The sequence below is a fragment of the Oncorhynchus keta genome, chromosome 13, assembly GCF_023373465.1.
Source record: "Oncorhynchus keta strain PuntledgeMale-10-30-2019 chromosome 13, Oket_V2, whole genome shotgun sequence".
Taxonomy (NCBI): domain Eukaryota; kingdom Metazoa; phylum Chordata; class Actinopteri; order Salmoniformes; family Salmonidae; genus Oncorhynchus; species Oncorhynchus keta.
The window spans coordinates 44,635,372-44,661,619 of record NC_068433.1 but is presented as its reverse complement, the minus strand read 5'-3'; the positions used below and the strand labels follow the sequence as shown (position 1 = coordinate 44,661,619).

General features: G+C 44.9%; 1 protein-coding gene across 3 annotated transcripts; it reads left to right on the top strand.

Annotated features, from left to right (window-relative positions):
- The first annotated feature begins 1,607 nt into the window (after positions 1-1,607).
- LOC118392573 (protein kinase C theta type-like) lies at positions 1,608-25,720 on the top strand. 3 transcript variants are annotated; one of them, XM_052460274.1, is made up of 19 exons: positions 1,608-1,756; positions 1,982-2,043; positions 10,049-10,178; positions 11,021-11,502; positions 13,367-13,566; positions 13,918-13,978; positions 15,248-15,431; positions 16,743-16,774; positions 17,240-17,325; positions 18,051-18,180; positions 18,588-18,697; positions 18,898-19,030; positions 19,153-19,319; positions 21,393-21,566; positions 21,654-21,745; positions 22,003-22,204; positions 22,479-22,667; positions 24,431-24,559; positions 24,682-25,720. In XM_052460274.1, exons 4-19 carry the CDS (start codon positions 11,385-11,387, stop codon positions 24,838-24,840), a joined length of 2,166 nt encoding a protein of 721 aa, XP_052316234.1. In that variant the 5' UTR covers positions 1,608-1,756; positions 1,982-2,043; positions 10,049-10,178; positions 11,021-11,384; the 3' UTR covers positions 24,841-25,720. The 3 variants fall into 3 exon arrangements, with proteins under 3 accessions (XP_052316234.1, XP_052316235.1, XP_052316236.1); XM_052460275.1 differs by lacking the exon at positions 10,049-10,178; XM_052460276.1 differs by lacking the exons at positions 1,982-2,043; positions 10,049-10,178 and having other exon boundaries at positions 1,614-1,756.
- The last annotated feature ends 528 nt before the right edge of the window (positions 25,721-26,248 follow it).

The following is a 26,248-nucleotide window of genomic DNA, read 5'->3' as shown; positions in this document are numbered from 1 at the left end:
TTTGGATTTTATTGAATGAATTTAATAATGAATAGGTGTTCTTTTAGTCATAGTAAATGAAGAAAAGAAGAGAATTTACAAATAAATGATGACGTTGTAAAATGACACAGGTCTACATTATTAGAAAAAGGGTTTCCAAAAGGGTTGTACAGCAGTCCCCATGGGGAAACTATTTTTGGTTCCAGGTAGAACTATCTGTAGAAAGGGTTGTACAAGAAACTCAAAAGGCTTATATCTGGAACCCAAAAGGGTTCTTCAAATAGTTCTCCTATTGGGACACCTGATAAACCCTTTTAGGTTCTATATAGCACCTTTTTTTCTAAGAGCGTACTATATCATGTCTAACAGGAAGGGGCATTGACTACCAGTGTAGAGCAGAATTATTCAAAAATCACATTTTATTTTTTCCAAAGAATCTATCTCTTGTTATACCACAGAAAAATGGAGAGAGAGAGATAGAGAGAGATATATACTTGCTTTGGCAATGTTAACACGTTTCCCATGCCAATGAAGCCCCACGAATTGAAAGGAATTGATATAGAGAGACATTTCCCATGTCCTACACCATAAGAGTACGTCATAGGAAATTAAAAAGAAAAGGGATATGACATTGTGAAGGGTTTTCATAACAATAGCATGACTAATGAACAACAGAAGAAATGGATATGAAACTGCCAGCGCAGTACTGTGTTTACGCATGGCATTGGCTTTAGTAGGGGAGTCGGACAGACCAGCCTGGCTATCTCCCTTATCTCCTATCTCCGGACTCAGAGAATGACTGGGCTGAACACGCAGGCTGGAGAGAGTGGGAGAACTGGTTTGCATGACCAGCAAAGCATTCGATGTACGTTACACAAGCTCTGACATTCAAGACTAACAGGCTGGGCGGAAGACAACTAACAATCATTTTTACCAGTGATAGAATAGCCTTCTTTCAAGTGTTTTTGTAAAGTAAAAGACAACATTGAAATATATCTAAAACCTCATATTTACACCCCATCCCATAACTCCCACTCCACACCCACATATCTTAAGTATCTGCATCCAGATATTAGGCATTGCGGATCATGTATTGTGCATTTGCCAGACACACCATTTACTCTATAGTCAAGTATCGCCATCTAGTGGAAGCAGCTGACATGCACGATATGAGTTGAATTAATACAATTGCAGCTGGGATGGGAATTTGAGCAGCTCAACAGCTGCGGGACAGCTGGATTATCGTCCATCTTCCAATTACCCTTTACTGTTGACCCTTTTCTGGCGTGATAGCCTACCCCTGGTTTTCGGGAATTTTCCTACCCAATTATAAACTGATCGATGGGGTATGTTCCTACAAACACTGGTAGTAAATAGGACGAACCTGAGTGGGGGGAGTTCAGGATCTGAAAATACTGACTTTTTGGGATATTCAACCATAGATGCACAACGAAAGATCCGCATTGCGGAAATCCATTCCAGCATACCTGTGCATTGCACACGTGTAATACCACGTCACTCCACAGGGGGGCATCATTGAATTCTTCATTAATTAATCCGATTTATAGTAAAGGGGCGTTACCTTGATTTCTGCGGTGGTGCTGCTGGTAGCGGTGGTGCTGCTGGTAGTAAAATAGAGGTGCACTTATTCTGATCATTGGTGCCTCCACAAGGCTACTTCGACACAGTTATTACAAAACTCTGAAGAAAGATGGACATTAGCTTCAAATGAACCGCAACACCAAAGAAGTTGTGTTTTGTAGTTTGACTTATAAAGGTAGGCATACATTTATTCCATTATACCTATTCCTCATTTGCATATTGACACATTTCCAGCCTGTAATAGAAGAACATTGTGTATTACTAGCTATGCCTATTTATTTGGATTTATTTGGGTATTTTGATCATTCCACTAGTCTGAAATATAGGCTACTGCATGAATTAAAAGACTATTTACAATTTTAAATCCTGATTGGCATGCACTTATAACCTTCCCACCCAGGCACCAACTTGTCAGAGAATCAATCTTCACCTTTGAAAATACACCATAGACTTCAAAAGGAGGTAGGCCTATAGTCAATGGTAGAGAAAGAGGAATGAAATATGAATGATATGCTGCATCGTAGCCTAATATGCATGTGTGTGGAGTAGAGTTGAGTAATAGGATTAGTAGCCTGCCATAGGCACTTATTTTCTGACATAATTGTCATGTTTCATGTATTCAGTGCTGTAAAACTGACTATGTTTCTAAATGTAAGCCAGGAATGAGTTAAGTAGTTGTACTTATGGACAAAGCTCTCCTTGTTTTTACTTGTACCCCATTGATGTGATCACTCCATGTTATTATGACGCACACCTCAAGGGTCAAAGCCACATTCTTAGAAAACAAGGGTTCCAAAAGGTTATTTGGCTGCCCCCATTGCATAACATTTTTCTTCTAATGGTTTTCCTATGGGGACAGCCGCACAACCTTTTTAGGTTCTAGATAACACCTTGTTGTTATTCCTTTTGTGGAAACAGAGGTCAATCACTTTGCTCTTATTTCCCATTTGGTCTCATAACACTCTACCCACCAGTCACTAGTTGAGTGCCTTGTCTAACCGTCACATGTTTGAGGACCTCTACAGATGTCACACACGTGTCCTTGTCAATTACAACAAAGGGAAGTTCTTCAAAGACTACACACACACACACACAAAGACACACACCAACAAGCTCTCACACTCTCGCGTCAGAATTAGACGTTTATCCATGTTTCTCAAACATCAAATTTCAAAGTCGTTCCAAAAAATGTGTACGTGTTTAAGGTTAAGTTTAAGTATTAACTCTGAATTTTTAAGGTTAGGATTAGGTTAAGGCATTAACTCTGATTGGTTGAGGTAAGGCTTAAGGTTTGGGATAGGATTAAAACCAACATTTCAAGAACAATTTTCAACCTATCCACCATCCCTGTCCATAACACCCTAGCCAAACAGAAACCTACTTGAAGGTAACAGCGCTAACCTCTGCCCCTAATGGCCAGTTTCAACGTCATCTCCCAATGGCCTCAGACATGTATGGACGTTGAATACTGTCTTACATCATGGGTGACCTGGTTGCACACACACACACACACACACACACACACACACACACACACACACACACACACACACACACACACACACACACACACACACACACACACACACACACACACACACACACACACACACACACACACACACACACACACACACACTCCTCTCTGATGGTGGAGCCTACAGAAGAAGGTTTGATGGGAGGCTCTTTGACCCTCATGAAAGGTCCACTAAAGGTTAAACTGAGGAGAAAGTTGTTCATATGGCGATGGTCATTGTGTTTGATCTCCCGACTCTGTGTGTGTGGAGGTCAGGATGAAAGAGATCGCTAGCCTTTCATGAGGGCTTGTGGGGAGACATGCCTACACACACACACTCACTACAGTAAGTTGAGTAGTTGAGGGAAACAGTATTGAAAGAGTTCATCTTGTGTCAAACCTCTATGACCCTTAAGGTGTCCACAGAGCATCATAACCAACACATAACGATACAGAACATGAAGTGATTGTGTTTACAACAGAAATTACTGGGGTTGCTAATCTGATGTAAGAACCTCTGGGTGTAACAAGGACCACTGTTGTTGTTCCAGCATAAATACATGGGAATTAGGGCCACTTATAACAAAAAAGAGAGAGAGAGAGAGAGAGAGAGAGAGAGAGAGAGAGAGATTATTTTGGAGCTTGTGAGTGTAAAATTTACTGTTTACTTTTAATTGTTTATTTCACTTTCGTTTATCCATTTCAGTTGCCTTGGCAATAAAGCCCCTTGAATTGAAGAGAGAGAGAGAGAGAGAGAGAGAGAGAGAGTGTGTTTTTAGGATGAGATAAACACTGTAATCGAAAAATAATTCCAGACAAGTGATGAACAACAACTCTACTCATTCAGGCTATAAAAAAGTAACTTTGCACCAAGTTAATAAGTTTTGACTAGCTAGCGGTACCACCCCTACGGCACATCCAGCACCTCTCTCTCACCATAGTGGAGGACACGCCCCAGTAGGAGAGCGACCCCCTCAGTGCAGAGCAGGCTCAGGCCCTCCTCACCCCCATGGCTGCCATGAGGGATGAGTTCACCTTAGAGGAGCTCCTAACCAGGGTGCGGACAGAGCAGGCCTTGCAACACAACTGAAAGAGGTTCATTATATGCCATTTAGCAGACGCTTTTATCCAAAGCGACTTACAGTCATGTGTGCATACATTCTACGTATGGGTGGTCCCGGGGATCGAACCCACTACCCTGGCGTTACAAGCGCCATGCTCTACCAACTGAGCTACAGAAGGACCACAAGAGAGAGATGGCTGATCTAACAAAGGAGGTGAAAGAGCTCCAAAAAGACAGGCAGAGCAGTAATAACGATCTGACCACACTAAGAGAGGAGCTGCAGGAGAGAAAGAGAACAGAGGACAGCCTGCAGGAGCAGCTAGATCACTACTCTATGACCTGCCCTCATACAGCAGAGGAGCCCAGCTCAACCAGCCAGGCTTCCCCAGCCCTGCCTACTGCACCCCTCCTCCCCAGACCACTGACAGTGGCACCGGCACAGACCAGCCACACCCCAGCTCCAACACCCACCAGCCCCCCAGTCCAGAAGAAACACTGGTTGACATTGTCCTGTTGATGGACTCAAATGGGAAGTTTGTTCAGGAGAAGAAACCTTTCCCTCGACACAAAAGGAGAAAGGTGTGGTGCCCAACAACACAGACTGCCATGGAGCTGCTTGATAAGGCCCATCTCGGGTCGCCAAGCCACATAATCATACACACCGGAAGCAACGACCTGCGTGCTCAGCAGGAGAGGGTGGCGACTTCACTACGGGGAGGGATTGAGAAGGCCTCCGCAATCTTCCCCAACTCAAGAATCGTGGTGTCAACCCTTCTATAGAGGACTGACTTCCACCCCGCCACAATCCATAGAATAAACGCCAGCCTCCCCCGGGACTGAGCCCTGCGACCCAATGTACACCTGGCCCACCATCCCACCCTCGATCTGGACTGTCTCTATGACCATCTTCACCTGTACAGGGAGACAGTCCCCATCCTTGCCAAGACTCTCAAGGACGTCGCTTTAAACCGCAGCCCGACCTCTCCACCCAGGAACAGCAAAGCAATCTCCACCCCGCCGAGAACACCGAGACAACACCCTGGACCAGCACCCTGAACCCCCCAGACATGAACACAGCACCACCAACCTCAATGCCCACCACAGCCAGCGCAGCACAGACCACCCCAGCCCAGCTTTAGACCCACCCAGACGAGGCCTCCCAACCCCCTGCCCCCCCACCGCAGACCCACACTTGGAGGAGCCACAGCCCAGCAGGCAGAGCTACGCACAGGCTGTGAGAGGAGCAACTGGCACAGGCCCCACCAACTAAATGAGTGACATTAAACACATTCTGAGTCTGCTATGCTCACATGTGATAGGCCGAGGGTCATGGTAAGATGAGCACACTTCATCCACCCAAGTGGCATGACACAAATGCTATCTTAAATGATAAACAAATCACATTTGCATAATAATAGTTTATGTTAATTGAAAAATCCTATTTTAATAGTTCTTGTTGGATTGTGAGTGTTTGTCTCATTTTTTGAAGGTAAAGAAAAAAAGTTATGAAATCTTTTTACGTTGCATGTTGGAATTTACAAGGATTGGAGTCCCCTGTTTTTGGGCTAAAGAGCAGAGACCCAGACTTCCTGAAAGAAATTGATGATATGGATATTGTAGAACTACAGGAAACATGGTTCAGAGGTGATGATTCCACTGGCTGTCCACTAGGATATAGGGAGATAATGATACCATCCACTAAATTAAAAGGAATCAGACAGGGCAGGGTGGCAGCGTAGCCTAGTGGTTAGAGCGTTGGACTAGTAACCGGAAGGTTGTGAGCTCAAACCCCCGAGCAGACAAGGTTTTGCCCCTGTTCCCAGGCCGTCATTGAAAATAAGAATGTGTTCTTAACTGACTTGCCTGGTTAAATAAAGGTTAAAAAAATAAAAAATAAAAACTCAGGGGGAATGCTAATATGGTATAAATCTGAACTAATTAATTCAATCAAATTGATCAAAACAGGAGAATTCTTAATTTGGTTAAAAATCAACAAGGAGGCCATCTTGACAGATAAAAACGTATTCCTCTGTGCCATACAGTCACCCCACTTCAATGACGAGAGTTTCTCCATTTCCTCCACATACATTCCCCCCTCAGTCACCCTACTTCAATGAAGAGAGTTTCTCCATTCTAGAGGGGGAAATTAGTCACTTTCAGGCCCGAGGCAACGCACTGGTCGGTGGAGACCTGAATGCTAGAACAGCAGAAGAACAAGACACTATTAACAGTCATGGGGATAAACACCTACCAGGAAGCAACCTTTCCATCCCCACAGAAACAACTATGACAAATTGAAAAACAAAAATGGAGTACAGCTCGTGAAGCTCTGTGGAACACCGGGTCTGTAGGCTGAACAAAAAAGGAACAGCACATTAGAAATCAGCTTGATGGAATTGAGGAATCCATAGAATCAAACCACTTCTTGGGGAATTGGAATAAATGAAACAAACCTCATCATGAGGAATTGGCTATCCAAAACAGGGATATGTGGAGAAATCACTTTGCAAAACTCTACAGCAATATAACAAAGAGCCCAGAACAAAAAGATATACAAGAAAAATTACAAATCCTTGAATCAGCAGTCAAAGACTATCAGAATGCTGTGGATACCCCAATTACAGAAGAAGAATTATTGGAAAAACTATGCACTCTCCAACCCAAAAAGGCCTGTGGTGCTGATGGTATTTTAAATGAAATGATCAAATATACAAACCACAAATTCAAATTGGCTATACTCAAACATTTCAACATTATCCTCACTGCAGGCATTTCCCCCGATATTTGGAACCCGGGATTGATCACACCAATCTATAAAAATGGAGACAAATTTGACCCAAATAATTACAGAGGAATTTGCATTAACAGCAACTTGGGGAAAATTCTTTGCGGTATTATAAATATCAGACTACATCACTTCCTTGGCGAACACAACATCCTGAGCAGAAGCCAGATTGAATTTCAAAAAAATTATCGTACAACAGACCACACTTACACCCTCCAGGTAAACCAAAACAAATGCAAAATCTACTCGTGTTTTGTAGATTTCAAGAAAGCATTTTATTACATTTGGCACAAACGTCTTTTTTTAAATAAACTAATAGAAAGTGGTATTGGAGGGAAAACATACAATGTTATTAAATCAATGTACACTATAAACAAATGTGCGGTTAAAATTGGCAACAAGCAAACAGACTTCTTCTCTCAGGGACGGGGAGAGAAACAGGGCTGCCCAATAAGTCCAACACTATTTAACATCTACATTAATGAATTGGCTAAAACATGAGAAGAATCGGCAGCACCTGGTATCACCCTACACAACACCGAAATCAAGAGCATTTTACACCATTAAAAGGAACATTAAAATCTAAATTCCAATTAGAATCTGGCTCAAAATGTTCCAATCAGTTATAGAACCAATTGCTCTATATGGCAGCGAAGTATGGCGTCCAATCTCTAACAACGAATTTCCCAAATGGGACAAACTGTCACGACTCCCGCCGAAGTTGGCTCCCCTGCCTGTTCGGGCGGTGCTCGGCGGTCGTTGTCACAGGTCTACTAGCCGCCACCGATCCCTTTTCCTTTTCTGTTAGTTTAGTCTTATGAGTTGCACCTGTTCCTATTTGTGTTTTCTTGATTTGCTTACCTAGCTTGTGAAGCCCCGCCCTTATTTGTGCAGGATTATATTTTGTTCACATCTTGTATTGGAGGTGTTATTGTGCTCTGGACCGTGTTACCCTGTGTTTTGGGTTGGTCTGTGTTTTCCGCCCTGTGTTTTGGGTTGGTCTGTGTTTTTCCGCCCTGTGTTTTGGGTTGGTCTGTGTTTTCCGCCCTGTGTTTTGGGTTGGTCTGTGTTTTCCGCCCTGTGTTTTGGGTTGGTCTGTGTTTTTCCGCCCTGTGTTTTGGGTTGGTCTGTGTTTTTTCGCCCTGTGTTTTGGGTTGGTCTGTGTTTTTCCGCCCTGTGTTTTGGGTTGGTCTGTGTTTTCCGCCCTGTGTTTTGGGTTGGTCTGTGTTTTTCCGCCCTGTGTTTTGGGTTGGTCTGTGTTTTCCGCCCTGTGTTTTGGGTTGGTCTGTGTTTTTCCGCCCTGTGTTTTGGGTTGGTCTGTGTTTTTCCGCCCTGTGTTTTGGGTTGGTCTGTGTTTTCCGCCCTGTGTTTTGGGTTGGTCTGTGTTTTCCGCCCTGTGTTTTGGGTTGGTCTGTGTTTTCCGCCCTGTGTTTTGGGTTGGTCTGTGTTTTCCGCCCTGTGTTTTGGGTTGGTCTGTGTTTTCCGCCCTGTGTTTTGGGTTGGTCTGTGTTTTTCCGCCCTGTGTTTTGGGTTGGTCTGTGTTTTCCGCCCTGTGTTTTGGGTTGGTCTGTGTTTTCCTCCCTGTGTTTTGGGCATGACCATTTTGTGCCGGAATAAAGTGCATTTCTCCGTGAACCCTCTGCTCTCTGCGCCTGAGTCCTACCTTCCCCTCCTAGTCATCCGTGACACAAACATCCAATTGAAATACTGCATGCAGAGTTTTGCAAGACTGTATTGCAAGTGCAAATAAAAACTCTAAATAACGCAAGTAGAACAGAATTTGGCCAATACCCCCTCCTCATTCGAATAGAAAAAGAGTCATCGAATTTTACAACCATCTAAAAACAATTGACCCCAAAACATTCCATCACACAGCTCTACAATGTCAAGAGATGAAACAAGAGAAAAGTCCTCTCAGCCAGCTGGTTCTGAGGCTCAGTTCACTAACCCAAACCAACCCCATAGAGCTTCAGGACAGCACTCAGAATATCTGGCCCAACCAAATCATCACAAAACAAAAATAAATATATATCACCTATTGGAAAGACACCACACAAAAAATCCAAGTAAACTTCAATGCTATTTGGCTCTAAACAGACAGTACATGGTGGCAGACTATCTGACCACTGTCACTGTTGGAAAACGGAGGAAAACACTGACTAGGCTATAGTCTGGCTATAGAGACCGATCGTGAGAGATAAACCTGGCTGCCCAGAGAGGACAGGCTGTGCTTACTCTGCTCCAGGGGAGAGGTAGAGACAAAGCTGCATTTGCTATTACACTGTGACAAATACTCAGACCTAAGAGAAAATGTATTTCCCAAAATTATAATTCAATACAAAGAATTTGAAACTATAAAAGATTAAGAAAAAATCCAACAATTATGTTTTGAAAAGCTAAAATGTGCAGTTTTGGCAGCCAACATATGTCCTTCTGCCACAACCTGAGGGACAGCCAGTGAAAAGTGCAATGTAATGTCAATAATATTTCCCATCTGGTTTTGTTTTGTCTTTCATACCATGTCAAGTGTCTTCTCAGTCATGTTGACACTGGTCCACTACCATTGCTTTAATGTATTGTTGTTCTGATTAACATCGCTGTTGTAGTTGTTGTTAATGGTAATCCCATGTCCACTACTACTATTATTATTGCTGTTGGTCCACCATTTATTTATTTATATATATATTTATATATATATATTTTTTTTTTATATATGTATACTTTGACAATGTAAGTAATAATGAACTTGCCATGCCAATTGAATTGAATTGAGAGAGAGAGAGACGGAGACAGAGACAGAGACAGAGACAGAGATATGAGAGAGATGATGGCTAATGAGAGAGATGGGGTGAGGAAGTTGTGGGGATAGATAGGAAAATGCTCATTAGAGTGTAACCGAACAACAATATGCCCTGAGGTGGTCCTCACCTAACGTTCTCTTACTGTTACAGAACAGCCAAAGCAGGTGAACTCTCCATGTTTTGATCGTGACTGAACATTTCCTAATCCAACAATCTCTCACACAGGCTCTCTAGTGGTACTTTAAGTCATGTTGGAACATGGTAGGTACATTTCAGTGTTTTTTTTCGCTCTTGTTTGTCAGAGAGAGAGAGAGAGAGACCCACCTGTGTGACTTCACAGAACAGCTCAGAAACAGGAAGTGTGGTTAACGAGTCAGACTACAGGAAGTCCCATCATGTTAACGAGAGCTTGGTGTAACATACAGAGAGGAGGTGGGTACTAAAGACAGCTACAAGGAGCTTGGTGGTGCAGAATCACAGTTTGGGAGGTATGGCTGTGTGTGTGTGTGTGTGTGTGTGTGTGTGTGTGCGTGCGTGCGTGCGTGCGTGCGTGCGTGCGTGCGTGCGTGCGTGCGTGCGTGCGTGCGTGCGTGCGTGCGTGCGTGCGTGCGTGCGTGCGTGCGTGCGAGCTCACCTGCGTGGGTATGGGGGGTTTACGGGAGGCATGTTTGTGGGTGACCCAGGTTGGGCTGGAAGTTCTTCCCTACGTATTCCCGATCAGAGCATATCTATTAATAGGGCCTTCCCAGTCTCCTCTCTGACAACCTGGCCTCAAATATCACTCTGACGCTCAGTCTCTTTCTCCTCCATCAGCACTGCCACCTAGCTAACCACAGACAGCTCACTGGTGTTGGGAGCACCACAGTTTAGAGCTAGCTGGTAGCACCCGAATTGTGCACTGACTGATAGGGATTATACTGGACTCCAAGGTGCTTGGGGAAATAGGCTAGCTGAGGTTGACTAGCCCCTGGAAGTATAAGCTGTTTTGGATACCCAAAGAGTGCTGGTTTGATTGGTCTTTAGTGCTAAATATATGGTGTTTTGCTTTAGGTACTAAAAGGGCTGATTAGTTTGTTTGTAATGTAAACGAGGGGTACTGGTCTGTATTTGTTTGGTTTACAATGTACTGGTCTGGTGGAATTCATTATAGAGAATTGGTATAACTAATGCTGACTTGTGACTTTCTCATCCTTTCTCCCCCCTCTCTCTCTCGCTCTCTCTTTCCCTCTCCCTTTCTCTCTCTTTCTCTCTCCCTCTCTCTCTTCCTTTCTCAGGGTGACGGACAGCTCTTATCAGTACCAGAGGAGCGAGGCGTCAAGGGCGGAACTGCCGCTGTGAGCCAAAGAGCCCTACTCTCCTCTCTCTCTCTCTCCCTCTCCCTCTCTCCCTCCCTCGCCAACCCATCTCTCATCTGGAGGAAAAGGCCAGTCAGCGCGAGGGGGACTGTATCACAGAGGGGGCTGACATCCACACAAAGACCCCTCTCCCCAAGAGAAGGACTAACTGAAGCACAACTCTTCACTGTGAGGATCGCTGTTTCCGTGGCGAGGGAGGTTCTCTGAAGGTTTTCTGGAGGTTGTGTGACCATTGAGTTGAGGTTTTTGTCTGGAGGTCAGCGAGTGAGTGGTACCTGCAGCCATGTCTCCGTTCCTGCGTATCGGCTTCTCCAGCTTCGAGATGGACCCAGGTCTGGCCTACCATGAAGAGATGATCAACCCGTACTGTGCTGTCTACATGAAGGAGGCTATAGACACAGGTCAGTTGGAGCGTGTGTGTGTCTGTCTCAGAGAGATGTGATGGGGAAACATGGGAACCTCTATGATTTTCTTGAGGACTGTTGTGTCGCATGGGCTGCAAGTGAAGGAAGAAGTTGTGCCCAGTAAGCATGTCCCTGTTTACTCCATCTACAGTGTCTATGCATTAAAGAGGGCAGATATATTTATAGACAGACATTTAATAGAACAGACCTTTCTTCTCCAGGGGTTCCATTAGTGTAAATGGGCTTATGATTCATGTTAGTGTTACCTCTAAATAGCAGTACTTCAGAGTGCTGATGGACAGTTATGTTTCCTTGCTGACTATATGTAACCGTTGGTAAAGATGACAGTTACAGGCTAAAAACAGAGAGACGTGGGGAGGAAAGAGGAGGGATCTACGTATTTTTTTCCCATTTCTTTCTCACTTCAACCACAAAGCTGTTCTGGTAGTTGGACAGAGATAGAGTGGTAGAGAAACACTGTGTGTGTGTGTGTGTGTGTGTGTGTGTGTGTGTGTGTGTGTGTGTGTGTGTGTGTGTGTGTGTGTGTGTGTGTGTGTGTGTGTGTGTGTGTGTGTGTGTGTGTGTGTGTGTGTGTGTGTGTGTGTGTGTGTGTGTGTGTGTGTGTGTGTCTGCATGTGTGTGTGTGTGTGTGTGTGTGTGTGTGTGTGTGTGTGTGTGTGTGTGTGTGTGTGTGTGTGTGTGTGTGTGTGTGTGTGTGTGTGTGTGTGTGTGTGTGTGTGTGTGTGTGTGTGTGTGTGTGTGTGTGTGTGTGTGTGTGTGTGTGTGTGTGTGTGTGTGTGTGTGTGTGTGTGAGAGAGAGAGATGTGCGTGGGTGTATTAGCTCACAGGAAGACCTGTGTTATTCAGTTTCATTTCAAGTCAATTTGATTTCTGTACTGCTTTTTGCCATTCCATCAAAAGGCCCAGACGAAAGTAAATACAGTACAGTATGATGTTTACCACTAATATTCCACTGTTGCTCTAGCTAGCCTACAAGCAGCTGCAAACTGATTGCATTCAGTTGTGCCAACAGAGCGATTGGAAATGAAACGGACCACCTTATTGAGGAGGAGAGTTCAAGGTCTGGAGTCAGAGTAGTTTAAGGGAGTCCTTACTACAAAGCTGTGACCGGCTCAGACTCGTTTCGTAGCTCCACTGTGGCTAAAGCACCGAACAGAAAAATGAAAGCAACTCCTCAGTCAAATGTCACCTAACCACTACAGAGAGAAAAAACGAAGGAACGGATCGTGACTTGGGCTGACAGAAGCCAACTCAGAGCTGCGTGGGACTTCTAAAGCAAAACGTATCGCCTCTCATGCCAAAGGCGGGTTGGAAACATGATGAAAAATATGAGCCGTCTGTCTGGGGAGAATTTGACAGTTTTCCCCCGTCAGAGGGAAATGATTTTCAGTATAGACAACAGCTGGTAGCGTTGTCTCTGTCCAGAGCAGACAGTGATAGAATCAGCATTCTATGGCAGGAACATGCATCTCTGGAAAGGAAGGCCTGTCAAATGACTAGTTAGAAAAAGGTTACATTTAAATGGCAGAAGGAAAATAGTTTGAAGTGAAAGTCATACATCACAGGAGGCTGCTGACGGGAGGACGGCTCATAGTGACGTCCCGGAACGAAGTTAATGGTATGGCATCAAACACATGGAAACCAGCCAATACCACCAGCCTGTACTCCCAAATGAAGATGCCACCAACCTCCTCTTGTAGAGACAGACCACTCTTTGCTCCTGCTCAGGTCACATGTCAGGAAGAATGTAGGACCAATGACAGATGGACTAATGTTAAGATTCTCGACTGTTTCTACCTGTCTTTCTCCCCCCTTTACATACACACCCTGACCCCTCCAGAGAAGGGCCAGGTGTACAAGCAGAAGAAGCCCACCATGTACCCCCCCTGGAGCAGCACGTTTGACGCCCATGTCCACCGGGGGCGTGTCATGCACGTGGTGGTGAAGGATAAAACCGCCGAGCTAAAGTCTGAAGCCATGGTGCAGCTGGACACCCTGGCCTCATGCTGCAAAAAGGAGAACGGCAAGCTGGAGATCTGGGTAAGACAACAGGGGGGGGGGGTCCACTGCCTTAGGGTTGGAGTGATGGGATTGTGTTGTGTCCACACAATTTGATATGGGGATATATCTGTCTCATTCTCTCTCTCTCTCTCTCTCTCTCTCTCTCTCTCTCTCTCTCTCTCTCTCTCTCTCTCTCTCTCTCTCTCTCTACCTCTGTCTCTCTCTCTCTGTCTCTCTCTGTCTCTCTCTCTCTGTCTCCCTCTCTCTCTCTCTCTCTCTCCATCTCTCTCTCTCTCTCTCTCTCTCTCTCTCTCTCTCTCTCTCTCTCTCTCTCTCTCTCTCTCTCTCTCTCTACCTCTGTCTGTCTGTCTCTCTCTCGCTCTGTCTCAGGTGGAGCTGAAGCCACAGGGTCGTTTACTCATGGAGGCCAGATACTACTTGGAGAAGAGTGGTGAGGGATCGTATACGCAGATGTAATGTCTGCGTATGTCTGTTCCTACAACCATTCCAGAACCCCATCTTTTCCCCAGAGTTTCTGTCAGTGCCCTCTCTTATTGGGGTCTTATTAACATGCTCTGAAGGGTTATAAAGTCATGTTGTAACAGGCGAGAGGAAACCTCACCTTTACCCTTTCTCCCTTTATCTCTCAGTCGTTACACACACACACACACACACACACACACACACACACACACACACACACACACACACACACACACACACACACACACACACACACACACACACACACACACACACACAGACACACACACACACACACACACACACACACACACACACACACACACACACACACACACACACACACACACACACACACACACACACACACACACACACACACACACACACACACACACACACAGACACAGACACAGACACACACACACACACACACACACACACACACACACACACACACACACACACACACACACACACACACACACACACACACACACACACACACACACAGACACACACACACACACACACACACACACACACACACACACACACACACACACACACACACACACACACACACACACACACACACACAGACACAGACACACACACACACACACACACACACACACACACACACACACACACACACACACACACACACACACACACACACACACACACACACACACACACACACACACACACACACACACACACACACACACACACACACAGACACACACACACACACACACACACAGACACACACACACACACACACACACACACACACACACACACACACACACACACACACACACACACACACACACACACACACACACACACACACACACACACACACACACACACACACACACACACACACACACACACACACACACACACACACACACACACACAGACACACACACACACACACACACACACACACACACACACACACACACACACACACACACACACACACACACAGACACACACACACACAGACACACACACACACACACACACACACACACACACACACACACACACACACACACACACACACACACACACACACACAGACTGGCAGAGGGGCATTCCTATCATGCGTTCACAGAGGAGCAAACATAACTAGCATGTCTCTCTCTTCCTCTGTCTTTTAACTGTGACAAGACTATGCGCTGTACATAACTTTCATGTGTGTGTGCCTGTCTCCCAGACGCCACAGGTTCAGGTGAGGGAGATGGATTTGGAGAGAGAGACAGGGATCCGGGAGTCTTTGCCCTCCACGCACGACGCGGAGCCATCAAACAGGCCAAGGTCCATGAGGTCAAATGTCACGAGTTCAGCGCCACTTTCTTCCCCCAGCCCACCTTCTGCTCCGTCTGTAAAGAGTTTGTCTGGTACGTCCACTGAGCCGAAACACTATACACGGACTATACCAAACATTGGGGACACCTTCCTGATTTTGAGTTGCACCTTCTTTTGCCCTCAGGACAGCAGCAAATCATCAGGGCATGGACTATACAACCTGTAGAAAGCGTTCCACAGGGATTCTGGCCCATGTTGACTCCAATGCTGCCCACCGTTGTGTCAAGTTGACTGGATGTCCTTTGGGTGGTGAACCATTCTTGATACACGCGGGAAACTGTTGAGCGTGAAAAACCCAGCAGCGTTGCCGTTCTCGGCACAAACCGGTGATCCTGGCAACTACTACCATACCTCATTTTTGTCTTGCCCATTCACCCTCTGAATGGCACACACACAATCCACGTCTCTATTGTCTCAAGGCTTAAAAATACTTCTTTATCCTGTCTCCTCTCCTTCATCTACACAGATTGAAGTTGATTTAACAGTTGACATCAATAAGGGATCGTAGCTTTTACCAGGATTCACCTGGTCACCTGGTCAGTCTATACACTACATTACCAAAAGTATGTGGACACCTGAACATCTCATTCCAAAACAATGGGCATTAATATGGAGTTGGTCCCCCCTTTGGTGCCATGACAGCCTCCACTCTTCTAGGAAGGCTTTCCATTATATGTTGGAACATTGCTTCCATTCAGCCACAAGAGCATTAGTGAGGTCGAGCACTGATGTTGGGCCAGAATTGTCTAGAATGTAGTTGTATGCTGTAGCGTTAAGATTTCCCTTCACTGGAACTAAGGGGCCTAGCACAAACTATGAAAAACAGCTACAGACCCTTATTCCTCCTCCACCAAACTTTACAGTTGGCACTATGCATTGGGGCAGGTAGCGTTCTCCTGGCATCCGCCAAACCCAAATTTGTCCGTCAGACTGCCAGAGAACACATTTACACTGCTCCAGAGTTCATTGGCGGCGAGCTCCACCCGACCACTCCACCCGACACTTGGAATTGCGCGTGGTTATCTTAGGCTTGCGTGATGCTGCTCGGCCATGGAAACTCATTTCAAAACCTAGTACCTTTTCTGTCCTTACAGGATGCATATCACAACCTAACTTTATTAAACACCAAGTACCCCTTCTGTCTGTACAGGATGTATATCACAACTTAACTTGATTTAAAACCTTGTCAATTGGAGTGCGAATACTATATCGTAATGACATCATTCACATAGATCCTCTCTATTTTTCTATTTTTCACTACAGTATTTCTATTTAAACATCCTCCACATCATCCAGTGTTTGTTTCCTGATTCCTGTTCATGTTGTGTTTCTTTTCCCCACAGGGGTCTGAATAAGCAGGGTTATCAGTGTCGACGTGAGTATCTCTGCTCTCTCTCTCTCTCTCCCCTCATCTTCTATCTATTCCATATTCTATCCCTACACTCCTCCGTCCTCTCTCCTGTCTAATCTCTCATCCCCCCATCCTCTGCTCTCTCTCTCTCTCCCCTCATCTTCTATCTATTCCATATTCCTTCCCTACACTCCTCCGTCCTCTCTCCTGTCTAATCTCTCATCCCCCCATCCTCTGCTCTCTCTCTCTCTCTCTCTCTCTCTCTCTCTCTCCCCCTCATCTTCTATCTATTCCATATTCTATCCCTACACTCCTCCGTCCTCTCTCCTGTCTAATCTCTCATCCCCCCATCCTCTGCTCTCTCTCTCTCCCCTCATCCTCTGCTCTCTCTCTCTCCCCTCATCTTCTATCTATTCCATATTCTATCCCTACACTCCTCTGTCCTCTCTCATGTCTACACTCTCATCCCCCCCATCATTGGTCTTTCAGAGTGCAACGCAGCCATCCACAAGAAATGCATTGACAAAATCATCGCCAAGTGTACTGGGTCGGCTATCAACAGCAAAGAGACCATGGTAGGCCTGTGCATTGTAGTCCGTTTCTATACAACGATGACAATAAGTGACATTTTGGAGCATCTTGGATTTGTCATTATATTTAGTTGCTCGGGTTCCCAATAATAGTGTCAGTAAACTGTGATGTGTCCACTTTGTCCTGTTGTTTGTGACATGAGGAGCCTCAATGTAAACAACTGGAGGTCCTCTTAGATTGCATGCAGACAGACTGACATACATTGTATCTGGGTTTCTGGTGACTGTGGTTTAGCTCATAGGTAACACACTTGTTTATTGTTGGTTAAAGTCAACCGCATGCACACTGACTGTAGCTTATTCTCTCTCACAGTACACACTGACTAACTCACACTCTCTCACAGTACACACTGACTAACTCACACTCTCTCACAGTACACACTGACTAACTCACACTCTCTCACAGTACACACTGACTAACTCACACTCTCTCACAGTACACACTGACTAACTCACACTCTCTCACAGTACACACTGAGATAGTGGGTTGGTTCTTCGAAGCAGACAGCTCTGTGGTTACGGTACTCACTGTTTACCAGTACTCAGCAATCCTGGACAGAGAAAAAAATGACAGTTTTATCCCAGGGATTTTTACTTCCCTAAAACGTCCAAAGCAGTTGTTGCCTACTTCCTGCGTCATATTTCAGTGGCGACAAAGAGTTGTAGTGCGGCGTGTTCAGGTGACCGAGTGTGTTTGCTGTGTGTTGCAGATCCACAAGGAGCGCTTTAAGATCGACATGCCCCACAGGTTTAAGGTGTACAACTACAAGAGCCCCACGTTCTGTGAACACTGTGGCACGCTGCTGTGGGGGCTGGCCAAGCAGGGACTCAAGTGTGAGGGTGAGAGGAGAGTCCACATGAGGCTGCTGAGGGGAGGACGGCTCAGAGCAAACGGAATGGCATCAAATACATGGAAAACACATGTATGATGTATTTGATACCATTCCACCTAATCCGCTCCAGCCACTATCACAAGCCCTTCCTCCCCAATTAAGGTGCCACCAACCTCCCGTGGAAGAGACCCTGATCACATTATAACATCACATCACTGTCATTACACAATCACATCATACCATTGCCAACTCAAATTATAACAGTGCCCTATTAAACCATTATATTTCACCGGACCTTTTCACATGATTCCCTATTTCACTATTACAGGAGCCCACATATCAAAATGTATTGATTTCATTGTCCCATTCCATCTGTGTCTGTATACTGTGTAACCATGTGTGTTGCCCATGCAGAGTGCAGTATGAACATTCATCACAAGTGCCAGAAAAAGGTGGCCAACCTGTGTGGAGTCAACCAGAAACTGATGGCTGAAGCCCTGGCCACGATCGAGACTAAACAGCAGGTCAGAGTTCAGGGGTCGAGGGGTTAGGAAGTCAGTGCTCTCCGACAGATCCACAATAGCTCCAAAGTGCTTTGCATTAAAAAAAAATACAAAAGTGTATGTTGATTGTAAATAAGGAATCTATCCCTGCCCGTTATACAGATACTGTAGCATTGCGTTATGTTATTAATTATTACATGTGTCTTTGCATTTTCCTATAGGCCAGGGGCTCCAGAGAGAGTGAGATCTATAGTCGAGGCGGGCCGGGGCGTCTGGGCCAGGCAGGGGTGGTGCGGGAACCTTCAGGTTTAGTAGCAGGTCTCCCCCCGACCGCAGCCACCGCTGGGCGAAAAGGTAAGGAGGTCTCCTCAACCTGGTCATTCATGCAACTGTGAGGACTTTGAAGTCAACTTGAGACTTAATAGACTAAATTACTATCTCCCCCCTTCTCCACCCCCCCCCCCCTCCCCCTCCAGAGCAGCAGGGGATATCGTGGGACACCCCAGCGGAGGGGGACATGCCGGCCCCTGTGATGGAGGAGCCTGAGACGCTGTACGCCGTCCCCAGGAAAGAACACCTTCACAAGTTCACCCTGGACAACTTCATCCTCCACAAGATGCTTGGCAAAGGCAGCTTCGGCAAGGTACCAGAGAGAGGGAAACCACTGCACCTAGTGAAGCCCTGGGGGTATACGCTGTCTATCTGGGCTTAAGACATATCACCAACATGGGTCTAGTGTTTCTATAACAGACCATGAGTTTACAATGACGTTTAGATTTGAGTTATTTTGCAGGCGCTCTTATCCAGAGCGAGTACATAGATTTTTTTACAATTCTGACGTGCTGGTCCCCCATGGGAATTGAACCCGCAACCCGTTTCTCAGTCCATTGATAACTATGACATTTATCAAGCCCAAGTCTTGTCTCAGTTTATGATGTGTCTTGCTCTAGCTGATGGAAACCGTGCAGATTAAAGTGTACTTCATGATTTACTGGGATTGCATTGTGAACAAACATACACTTGTACACTGAGTGTACAAAACATTAGGTGGAGACAGGTTAAAGAACGATTTTTAGCCTTGATACAATTGAGACATGGATTGTGTCTGTGCGCCATTCAGGGTGTGAATGGGCGAGAATAAAGATTGAAGTGCCTTTCAACGGGGTATGGTAGTGGGTGTCAGGCGCACCGGTTTGAGTGTGTCAAGAACTGCAACGCTGCTGGGTTTTTCACGCTCAACAGTTTACCGTGTGTATCAAGAATAGTCCACCACCCAGAGGACATCCAGCCAACTTGACACAACCTGTGGGAAGCATTGGAGTCAACATGGGCCAGCATCACTGTGGAACGCCTTTGACACCTTGTAGAGTTTCATTCCCCGACGAATTGAGGCTGTTCTGAGGGCAAAAAGTGGTGCAACTCAATATTAGGAAGGTGTTCTTAATGTTTGTTATACTCAGTGTATATTCTGTTATTATACTCAAGCCTGTGAGCCTGGGTCAGCATGACCTAAGCAGAAGTTTCTAGCAGGGGGAGAGGGCCTGCTTGCCATCTTCACCCTGCTTGTGGGAGTTTATTGTGATAGGAAGAGAGCCTATCCATGAGGAGTAACATAACCTTAATACTAATATAATGTTGGTATTGTGATGATTATGTTTGGATCTGTAAACATGTTGGTCAGAATGTTCCAGATCCGGAATGTACTAGAACTTCGCTAGAATGGACGCCAATAGGGTAGTGTTTTGGACACTGATTGGCCACAACCTGAGTGTTACCAATAATGTTTAGTCATAGCTAGGGTTACAAAGGGAAACCACCAGAATTTTGGAAATTTTGGGGATTTTATGGAATTTTCATAAAATGTAAAGTATATAAAATAATCAATTAAGACGATTTCAATAAACAAACTAGAATGACAAAGCTTTAAAACATGATCCTAAATATAACCCATCAACTTAGTGAATACCATTGGTGTTGAATATGAGTGTTTCGGCATAATATATCCTTTACATTTTTACAGACTTTTATTTATTTTACTCTGTCAATATGTTTTTATTAATGTGTTGGTGCCAAACTGTTGGCAATTGTGAAAAAAGTAAATAGTTGGAAAAGTTGCAGAGTCAATTGGAAATCTTGTCATTGTTGATTAGATGCTTTTTCCATGAATCAGGTTTTCTCGTGAATCATACGGTCTATCCACTAGAAACTCACAGACAATATGGACACAGATATAACGATAAAGAAAAAATAAATATTGTGAGTGAAAACATTTTAGAAAAATGATTCCGGTGTAAATGACCAAAATTACCATAGATTACCATAGATTACCAGCAAATGTACTTAGATAAATGAACGGTAGTTTTTCAAATCAAATTTGATTTGTCTTGATTGGATTTGATTTGATTCAAAAAACTACTGTTCATTTATCTCAGTACATTTGCTGGTAATCTATGGTGATTCTACCGGAATCATTTTTCTAAAATGTCATATTCATAGTGATGTTATGAAACCGAAAAAATATAAAAGTGTGACGTGTGTTGCTTAGTCTTTGAACATGTTCTAGCCATGCTCTGTGTTCCTGGATCCAGTGGACTAAAGAGACTTCTCGAGTGTACTTAGACGTTGCCTGACTGATCCTTCACCTCCGTTTGACAAGCCCTGAATAGCTGAATGCAGTGATTTCCTACATGTACGCATCCTCTGTGTGTGTTGCTAGGTGTTCTTGGCCGAGCTGAAGAGCAGCAGAGAGTTCTTTGCGGTGAAGGCTCTGAAGAAGGACGTGGTTCTGCTGGATGATGATGTGGAGTGTACCATGGTGGAGAGGAGAGTCCTCTCCCTGGCCTGGGAACATCCCTTCCTCACACACCTCCACTGCACCTTCCAGACCACGGTAACACACGCACACACGCACACTCAACACACACACACAAACAAACCGCAGGTTTTTGTTGATATGACTGTGTTGTGTGTGTGACAGGAGAACCTGTTCTTTGTGATGGAGTATCTGAACGGAGGTGACCTCATGTTCCACATCCAGAACTGTCACAAGTTTGACGTGCAGAGATCGACGTAAGTTAACCCGTACACACTACCAGGCTATGTCTACCACACACACACACACACACACACACACACACACACACACACACACACACACACACACACACACACACACACACACACACACACACACACACACACACACACACACACACACACACACACACACACACACACACACACACACACACACACACACACACACTCCATTCTCTCCACCCAATCCCTCTCTCCTCACATCCCCTCCCTCCTCCCTCTGGCTGTAGGTTCTATGCTGCTGAGATTATCTGTGGGCTCCAGTTCCTCCACTCCAAAGGCATTGTCTATAGGGATCTGAAGCTGGACAACGTGTTGCTAGACTCAGAAGGCCATATAAAGATAGCAGACTTTGGGATGTGTAAGGAGAACATGGAGGGAGAAACGCGGACCTGCACCTTCTGTGGAACACCAGATTACATCGCCCCAGAGGTGACTGCATGTCCACCATCACTATAGGAATCTACACTGTTACTATCAGAATTGCAACCCTTAAAAGGTGTATAACCAATAGAAATGTTATCCTTAGGGAAGTAATGTTTCTCACACTCAATTCTGATCTCATTGATTTGTATCATTAATCAATTACATACAAGCCTAATGTACTGTCTAATGTACTGGTTTTTAGATAAACATCATGAAGTGATGATGATGATGATGATGATGAAGAGACATCATGTTGAACTGAACGGTCATGGTTTTATAGATTCTGCTGGGGCAGAAGTATGGCAGCTCAGTGGACTGGTGGTCGTTCGGGGTCTTGCTGTACGAGATGCTGATTGGCCAGTCTCCATTCCATGGGCGCGATGAGGAGGAACTGTTCCAGTCCATCAGGACAGATGACCCCTGTTACCCCCAATGGCTGGCCAAGGACGCACGAGACATCCTCATCAAGGTCTCACTCAATGCAACAACTTGGTCCACTCACTGCAATGCCACGACGAATGAACTACGGCAACGTTGTCCACTATGCACCAGATTACATACATCAACATGAATGATTGACGGTCGGGATGGATGTGACCTGTACTGTGTGTGTCTGCGTGTGATTGGTTACCTTTCATGAGGGTGCTTTGATGTCTTTTTCCCATTGGAGTGGAGGTTGTGACCTAGGCGTTCTCTGTCCTGATGTGTGTGTGTGTGTGTGTGTGTGTGTGTGTGTGTGTGTGTGTGTGTGTGTGTGTGTGTGTGTGTGTGTGTGTGTGTGTGTGTGTGTGTGTGTGTGTGTGTGTGTGTGTGTGTGTGTATACAGTTGAAGTCAGAATACATTTAAAATCAGTTTTTCACAATTCTGACATTTAACATTCTCTGTCAGCTCAAATGTCAGAATATTAGTAGAGAGAGGGATTTATTTCAGCTTTAATTTATTTCATCACATTCCCAGTGGGTCAGAAGTTTACATACACTCAATTAGTATTTGGTAGCATTGCCTTCAAATGGTTTAACTTAGGTCAAATGTTTTGGGTAGTCTTCCACAAGCTTCCCACAATAAGTTGGGTGAATTTTGGCCCATTCCTCCTGACAGAGCTGGTGTAACTGAGTCAGGTTTGTATGAATCCTTGTTCGCACACGCTTTTTCAGTTCTGCCCAAAAAGTGTTCCATAGGGTTGAGGTCAAGGCTTTGTGATGGCCACTCCAATATCTTGACTTTGTTGTTCTTAAGCCATTTTGCCACAACATGGAAGTATGCTTGGTGTCATTGTCCATTTGGAAGACCCATTTGCGACCAAGCTTTAACTTCCTGACTGATGTCTTGAGATGTTGCGTCAATATATCCACATAATTGTCCTTCCTCATGACGCCATCTATTTTGTGAAGTGCACCAGTCCATCCTGCAGCAAAGCACCCCCACAACATGATGCTGCCACCCCGTGCTTCACGGTTGGGATGGTGTTCTTCGGCTTGCAAGCCTCACCCTTTTTCCTCCAAACATAACGATGGTCATTATAGCCAAACAGCTCTATTTTTGTTTCATCAGACGAGAGGACATTTCTCCAAAAAGTACGATCTTTGTCCTCATGTGCACGTGCAAACCGTAGTCTGGCTTTTTTATGGCGGTTTTGGAGCAGTGGCGTCTCTTTCCTGAGCAGTATGACGGTTGCATGGTGTTTATACTTGCGTACTATTGTTTGTGCAGATGAACGTAGTACCTTCAGGCATTTGGAAATCGCTCCCAAGGATGAAACAGACTTGTGGAGGTCTACAATTATTTTTCTGAGGTCTTGGGTGATTTCTTTTGATTTTCCCATGATGTCAAGCAAAGAGGCTCTGAATTTGAAGGTAGGCCTTGAAATACATCTACAGGTACACCTCCAATTGACTCTAATAATGTCAATTAGCCTATCAGAAGCTTCTAAAGGTATGACATAATTTTCTGGAATTTTCCAAGCTGTTTAAAGGCACAGTCAACTTCATGTATGTAAACTTCTGACCCACTGGAATTGTGATACAGTGAATTATAAGTGAAATAATATGTCTGTAAACAATTGTTGGAAAACTTACTTGTGTCACGCACACAGTAGATGTCCCAACCGACTTGCCAAAACTATAGTTTGTTGACAAGAAATATGTGGAGTGGTTGAAAATCGAGTTTTAAAGACTCCAACGTAAGTGTATGTAAACTTCCGACTTCAACTTTACGGTGTGCTTGTTTTCTAGCTGTTTGTGAGGGAGCCGGAGAGGAGGCTGGGTGTGAAGGGGAACATCCGTCAACACTCCTTCTTCAAAGACACAGACTGGAACGCTCTGGAGAAACGAGAGGTGGCACCGCCCTTCAGGCCAACTGTGGTACGTACATCCTCAGACTGCGAGTGTGTGTGTTTGTTTAAGTCTGCATTTGTATGCATGTGTGTGTGTGCTCGCTGTGTGGGTGTGCGTTGTAACCTCTCCCCTCTCTCCTGTCCATGCAGAAATCCCCCAGTGACGTCAGTAACTTTGACAAGGAGTTTATCAATGAGAAACCCTGGTTGTCGTGTGCAGATCGTACCCTCATGAACAGTGTGGACCAAACCATGTTTAACAACTTCTCCTTCGTCAACCCAGCTGTGAGCCACATCAATGGCCCCTGACCTGTGATAACCTTACAACAACCTACCAGCAACATATCCACAATCCATCAACAACCCGCTGTATCAGCAACATATTCACAACCCATCTATTACCTTCGGACAACCTATCCACAACGCATCAATTACTCATTACGACAACACATCGCAGGCAGGAGTCAAGGACACTTACCTAACAGATCAATAACGTATCCACAACCTGTCAATAACACCTCAGCTCTTTTATAGAGCCAAGGTGTACAGCAGTGGAGGCTGCTGAGGGGAGGACGGCTCATAATAATGGCCCGGAACGACGCAGATGGAATGGCACATGGAAACCATGTGTTTGATGTATTTGATACCATTCCACTGATTCCACTCCAGTCATTACCACGAGCCCATCCTCCCCAATTAAGGTGCCACCAACCTCCTGTGGTGTACAGACTACTTTAGGAGTCACTACCCGATTGCCCAGATTGTGTGGAATACTGAGAATGTTGTATTGTACTCATAACCTGTTATTCAATAGTGTCTGTTTTATCCCTGCATATAAGTGTCTGTTCAATCTACTTTGACCATTTACTGAGACATTTTCTATGTAATTCTGAGTGCATCTGTAGTTTTATTCAAAAGAGCCACGGTTAGGCAGTTAGCTTAGTATATTAAAATGTGTTGTTTTTCCATTGGTATTGCTCAGATACAGGTAGATTGTCACACTATCGGACGGTGGAGTGGTTGGTTTCAATGTACATGGATAAATTAATGCTTTATGTTTACATGATACTGTGCTTTATAATTGCACTTCCGAGGCATGTGATCGCTGTGACTAAATGATTATAGATGCCTAGATTCAGCAGTAATTATTTGTTTTTTATCCTGTACATTAAAATAGGACTTTTGTAAACACATGTCCCATTACGTATTTGCATTCAAGCATCAGTGTATGTCACAGAGATCGAGGAGAATGAGAATTTAGTTGAAACCCTAAAACCGCTATCTTCCTGCCTCTCTCTCCCACTCTTTCCTTCCTGTGCCTCGCCCTCTCAGAGACTGACAAGCAGGTCAGAGTTACTATTGCTCTTTCTATCTGCAACAGGGATCCTAGTGTTACACTGTGATATAATGTACTATCATCTCACTAGCTATAAAGGTCATTTATGATTCATCTGTGATTAGATACAGTACTCCCTTTGATAGATAGATACAGTGCCACAACAATTCTGTGCATTCACCGGGCAGATCAGTAGCAGTGCCTTTTCTCTCCAGTGGAGGGCAGCATAGTGGTAGACTGACTCATTAATTCACTCACCCACCTGTAGCCTACTGTCTATGCATATTTGGCTCTATCCTCCCTCCCTTGCTTTTTTCCTCCCTCCCTTCCTTCCTACCCTAACTCCCTAATGTTTGTTCCTCATTCCGACAAATCTCTCTC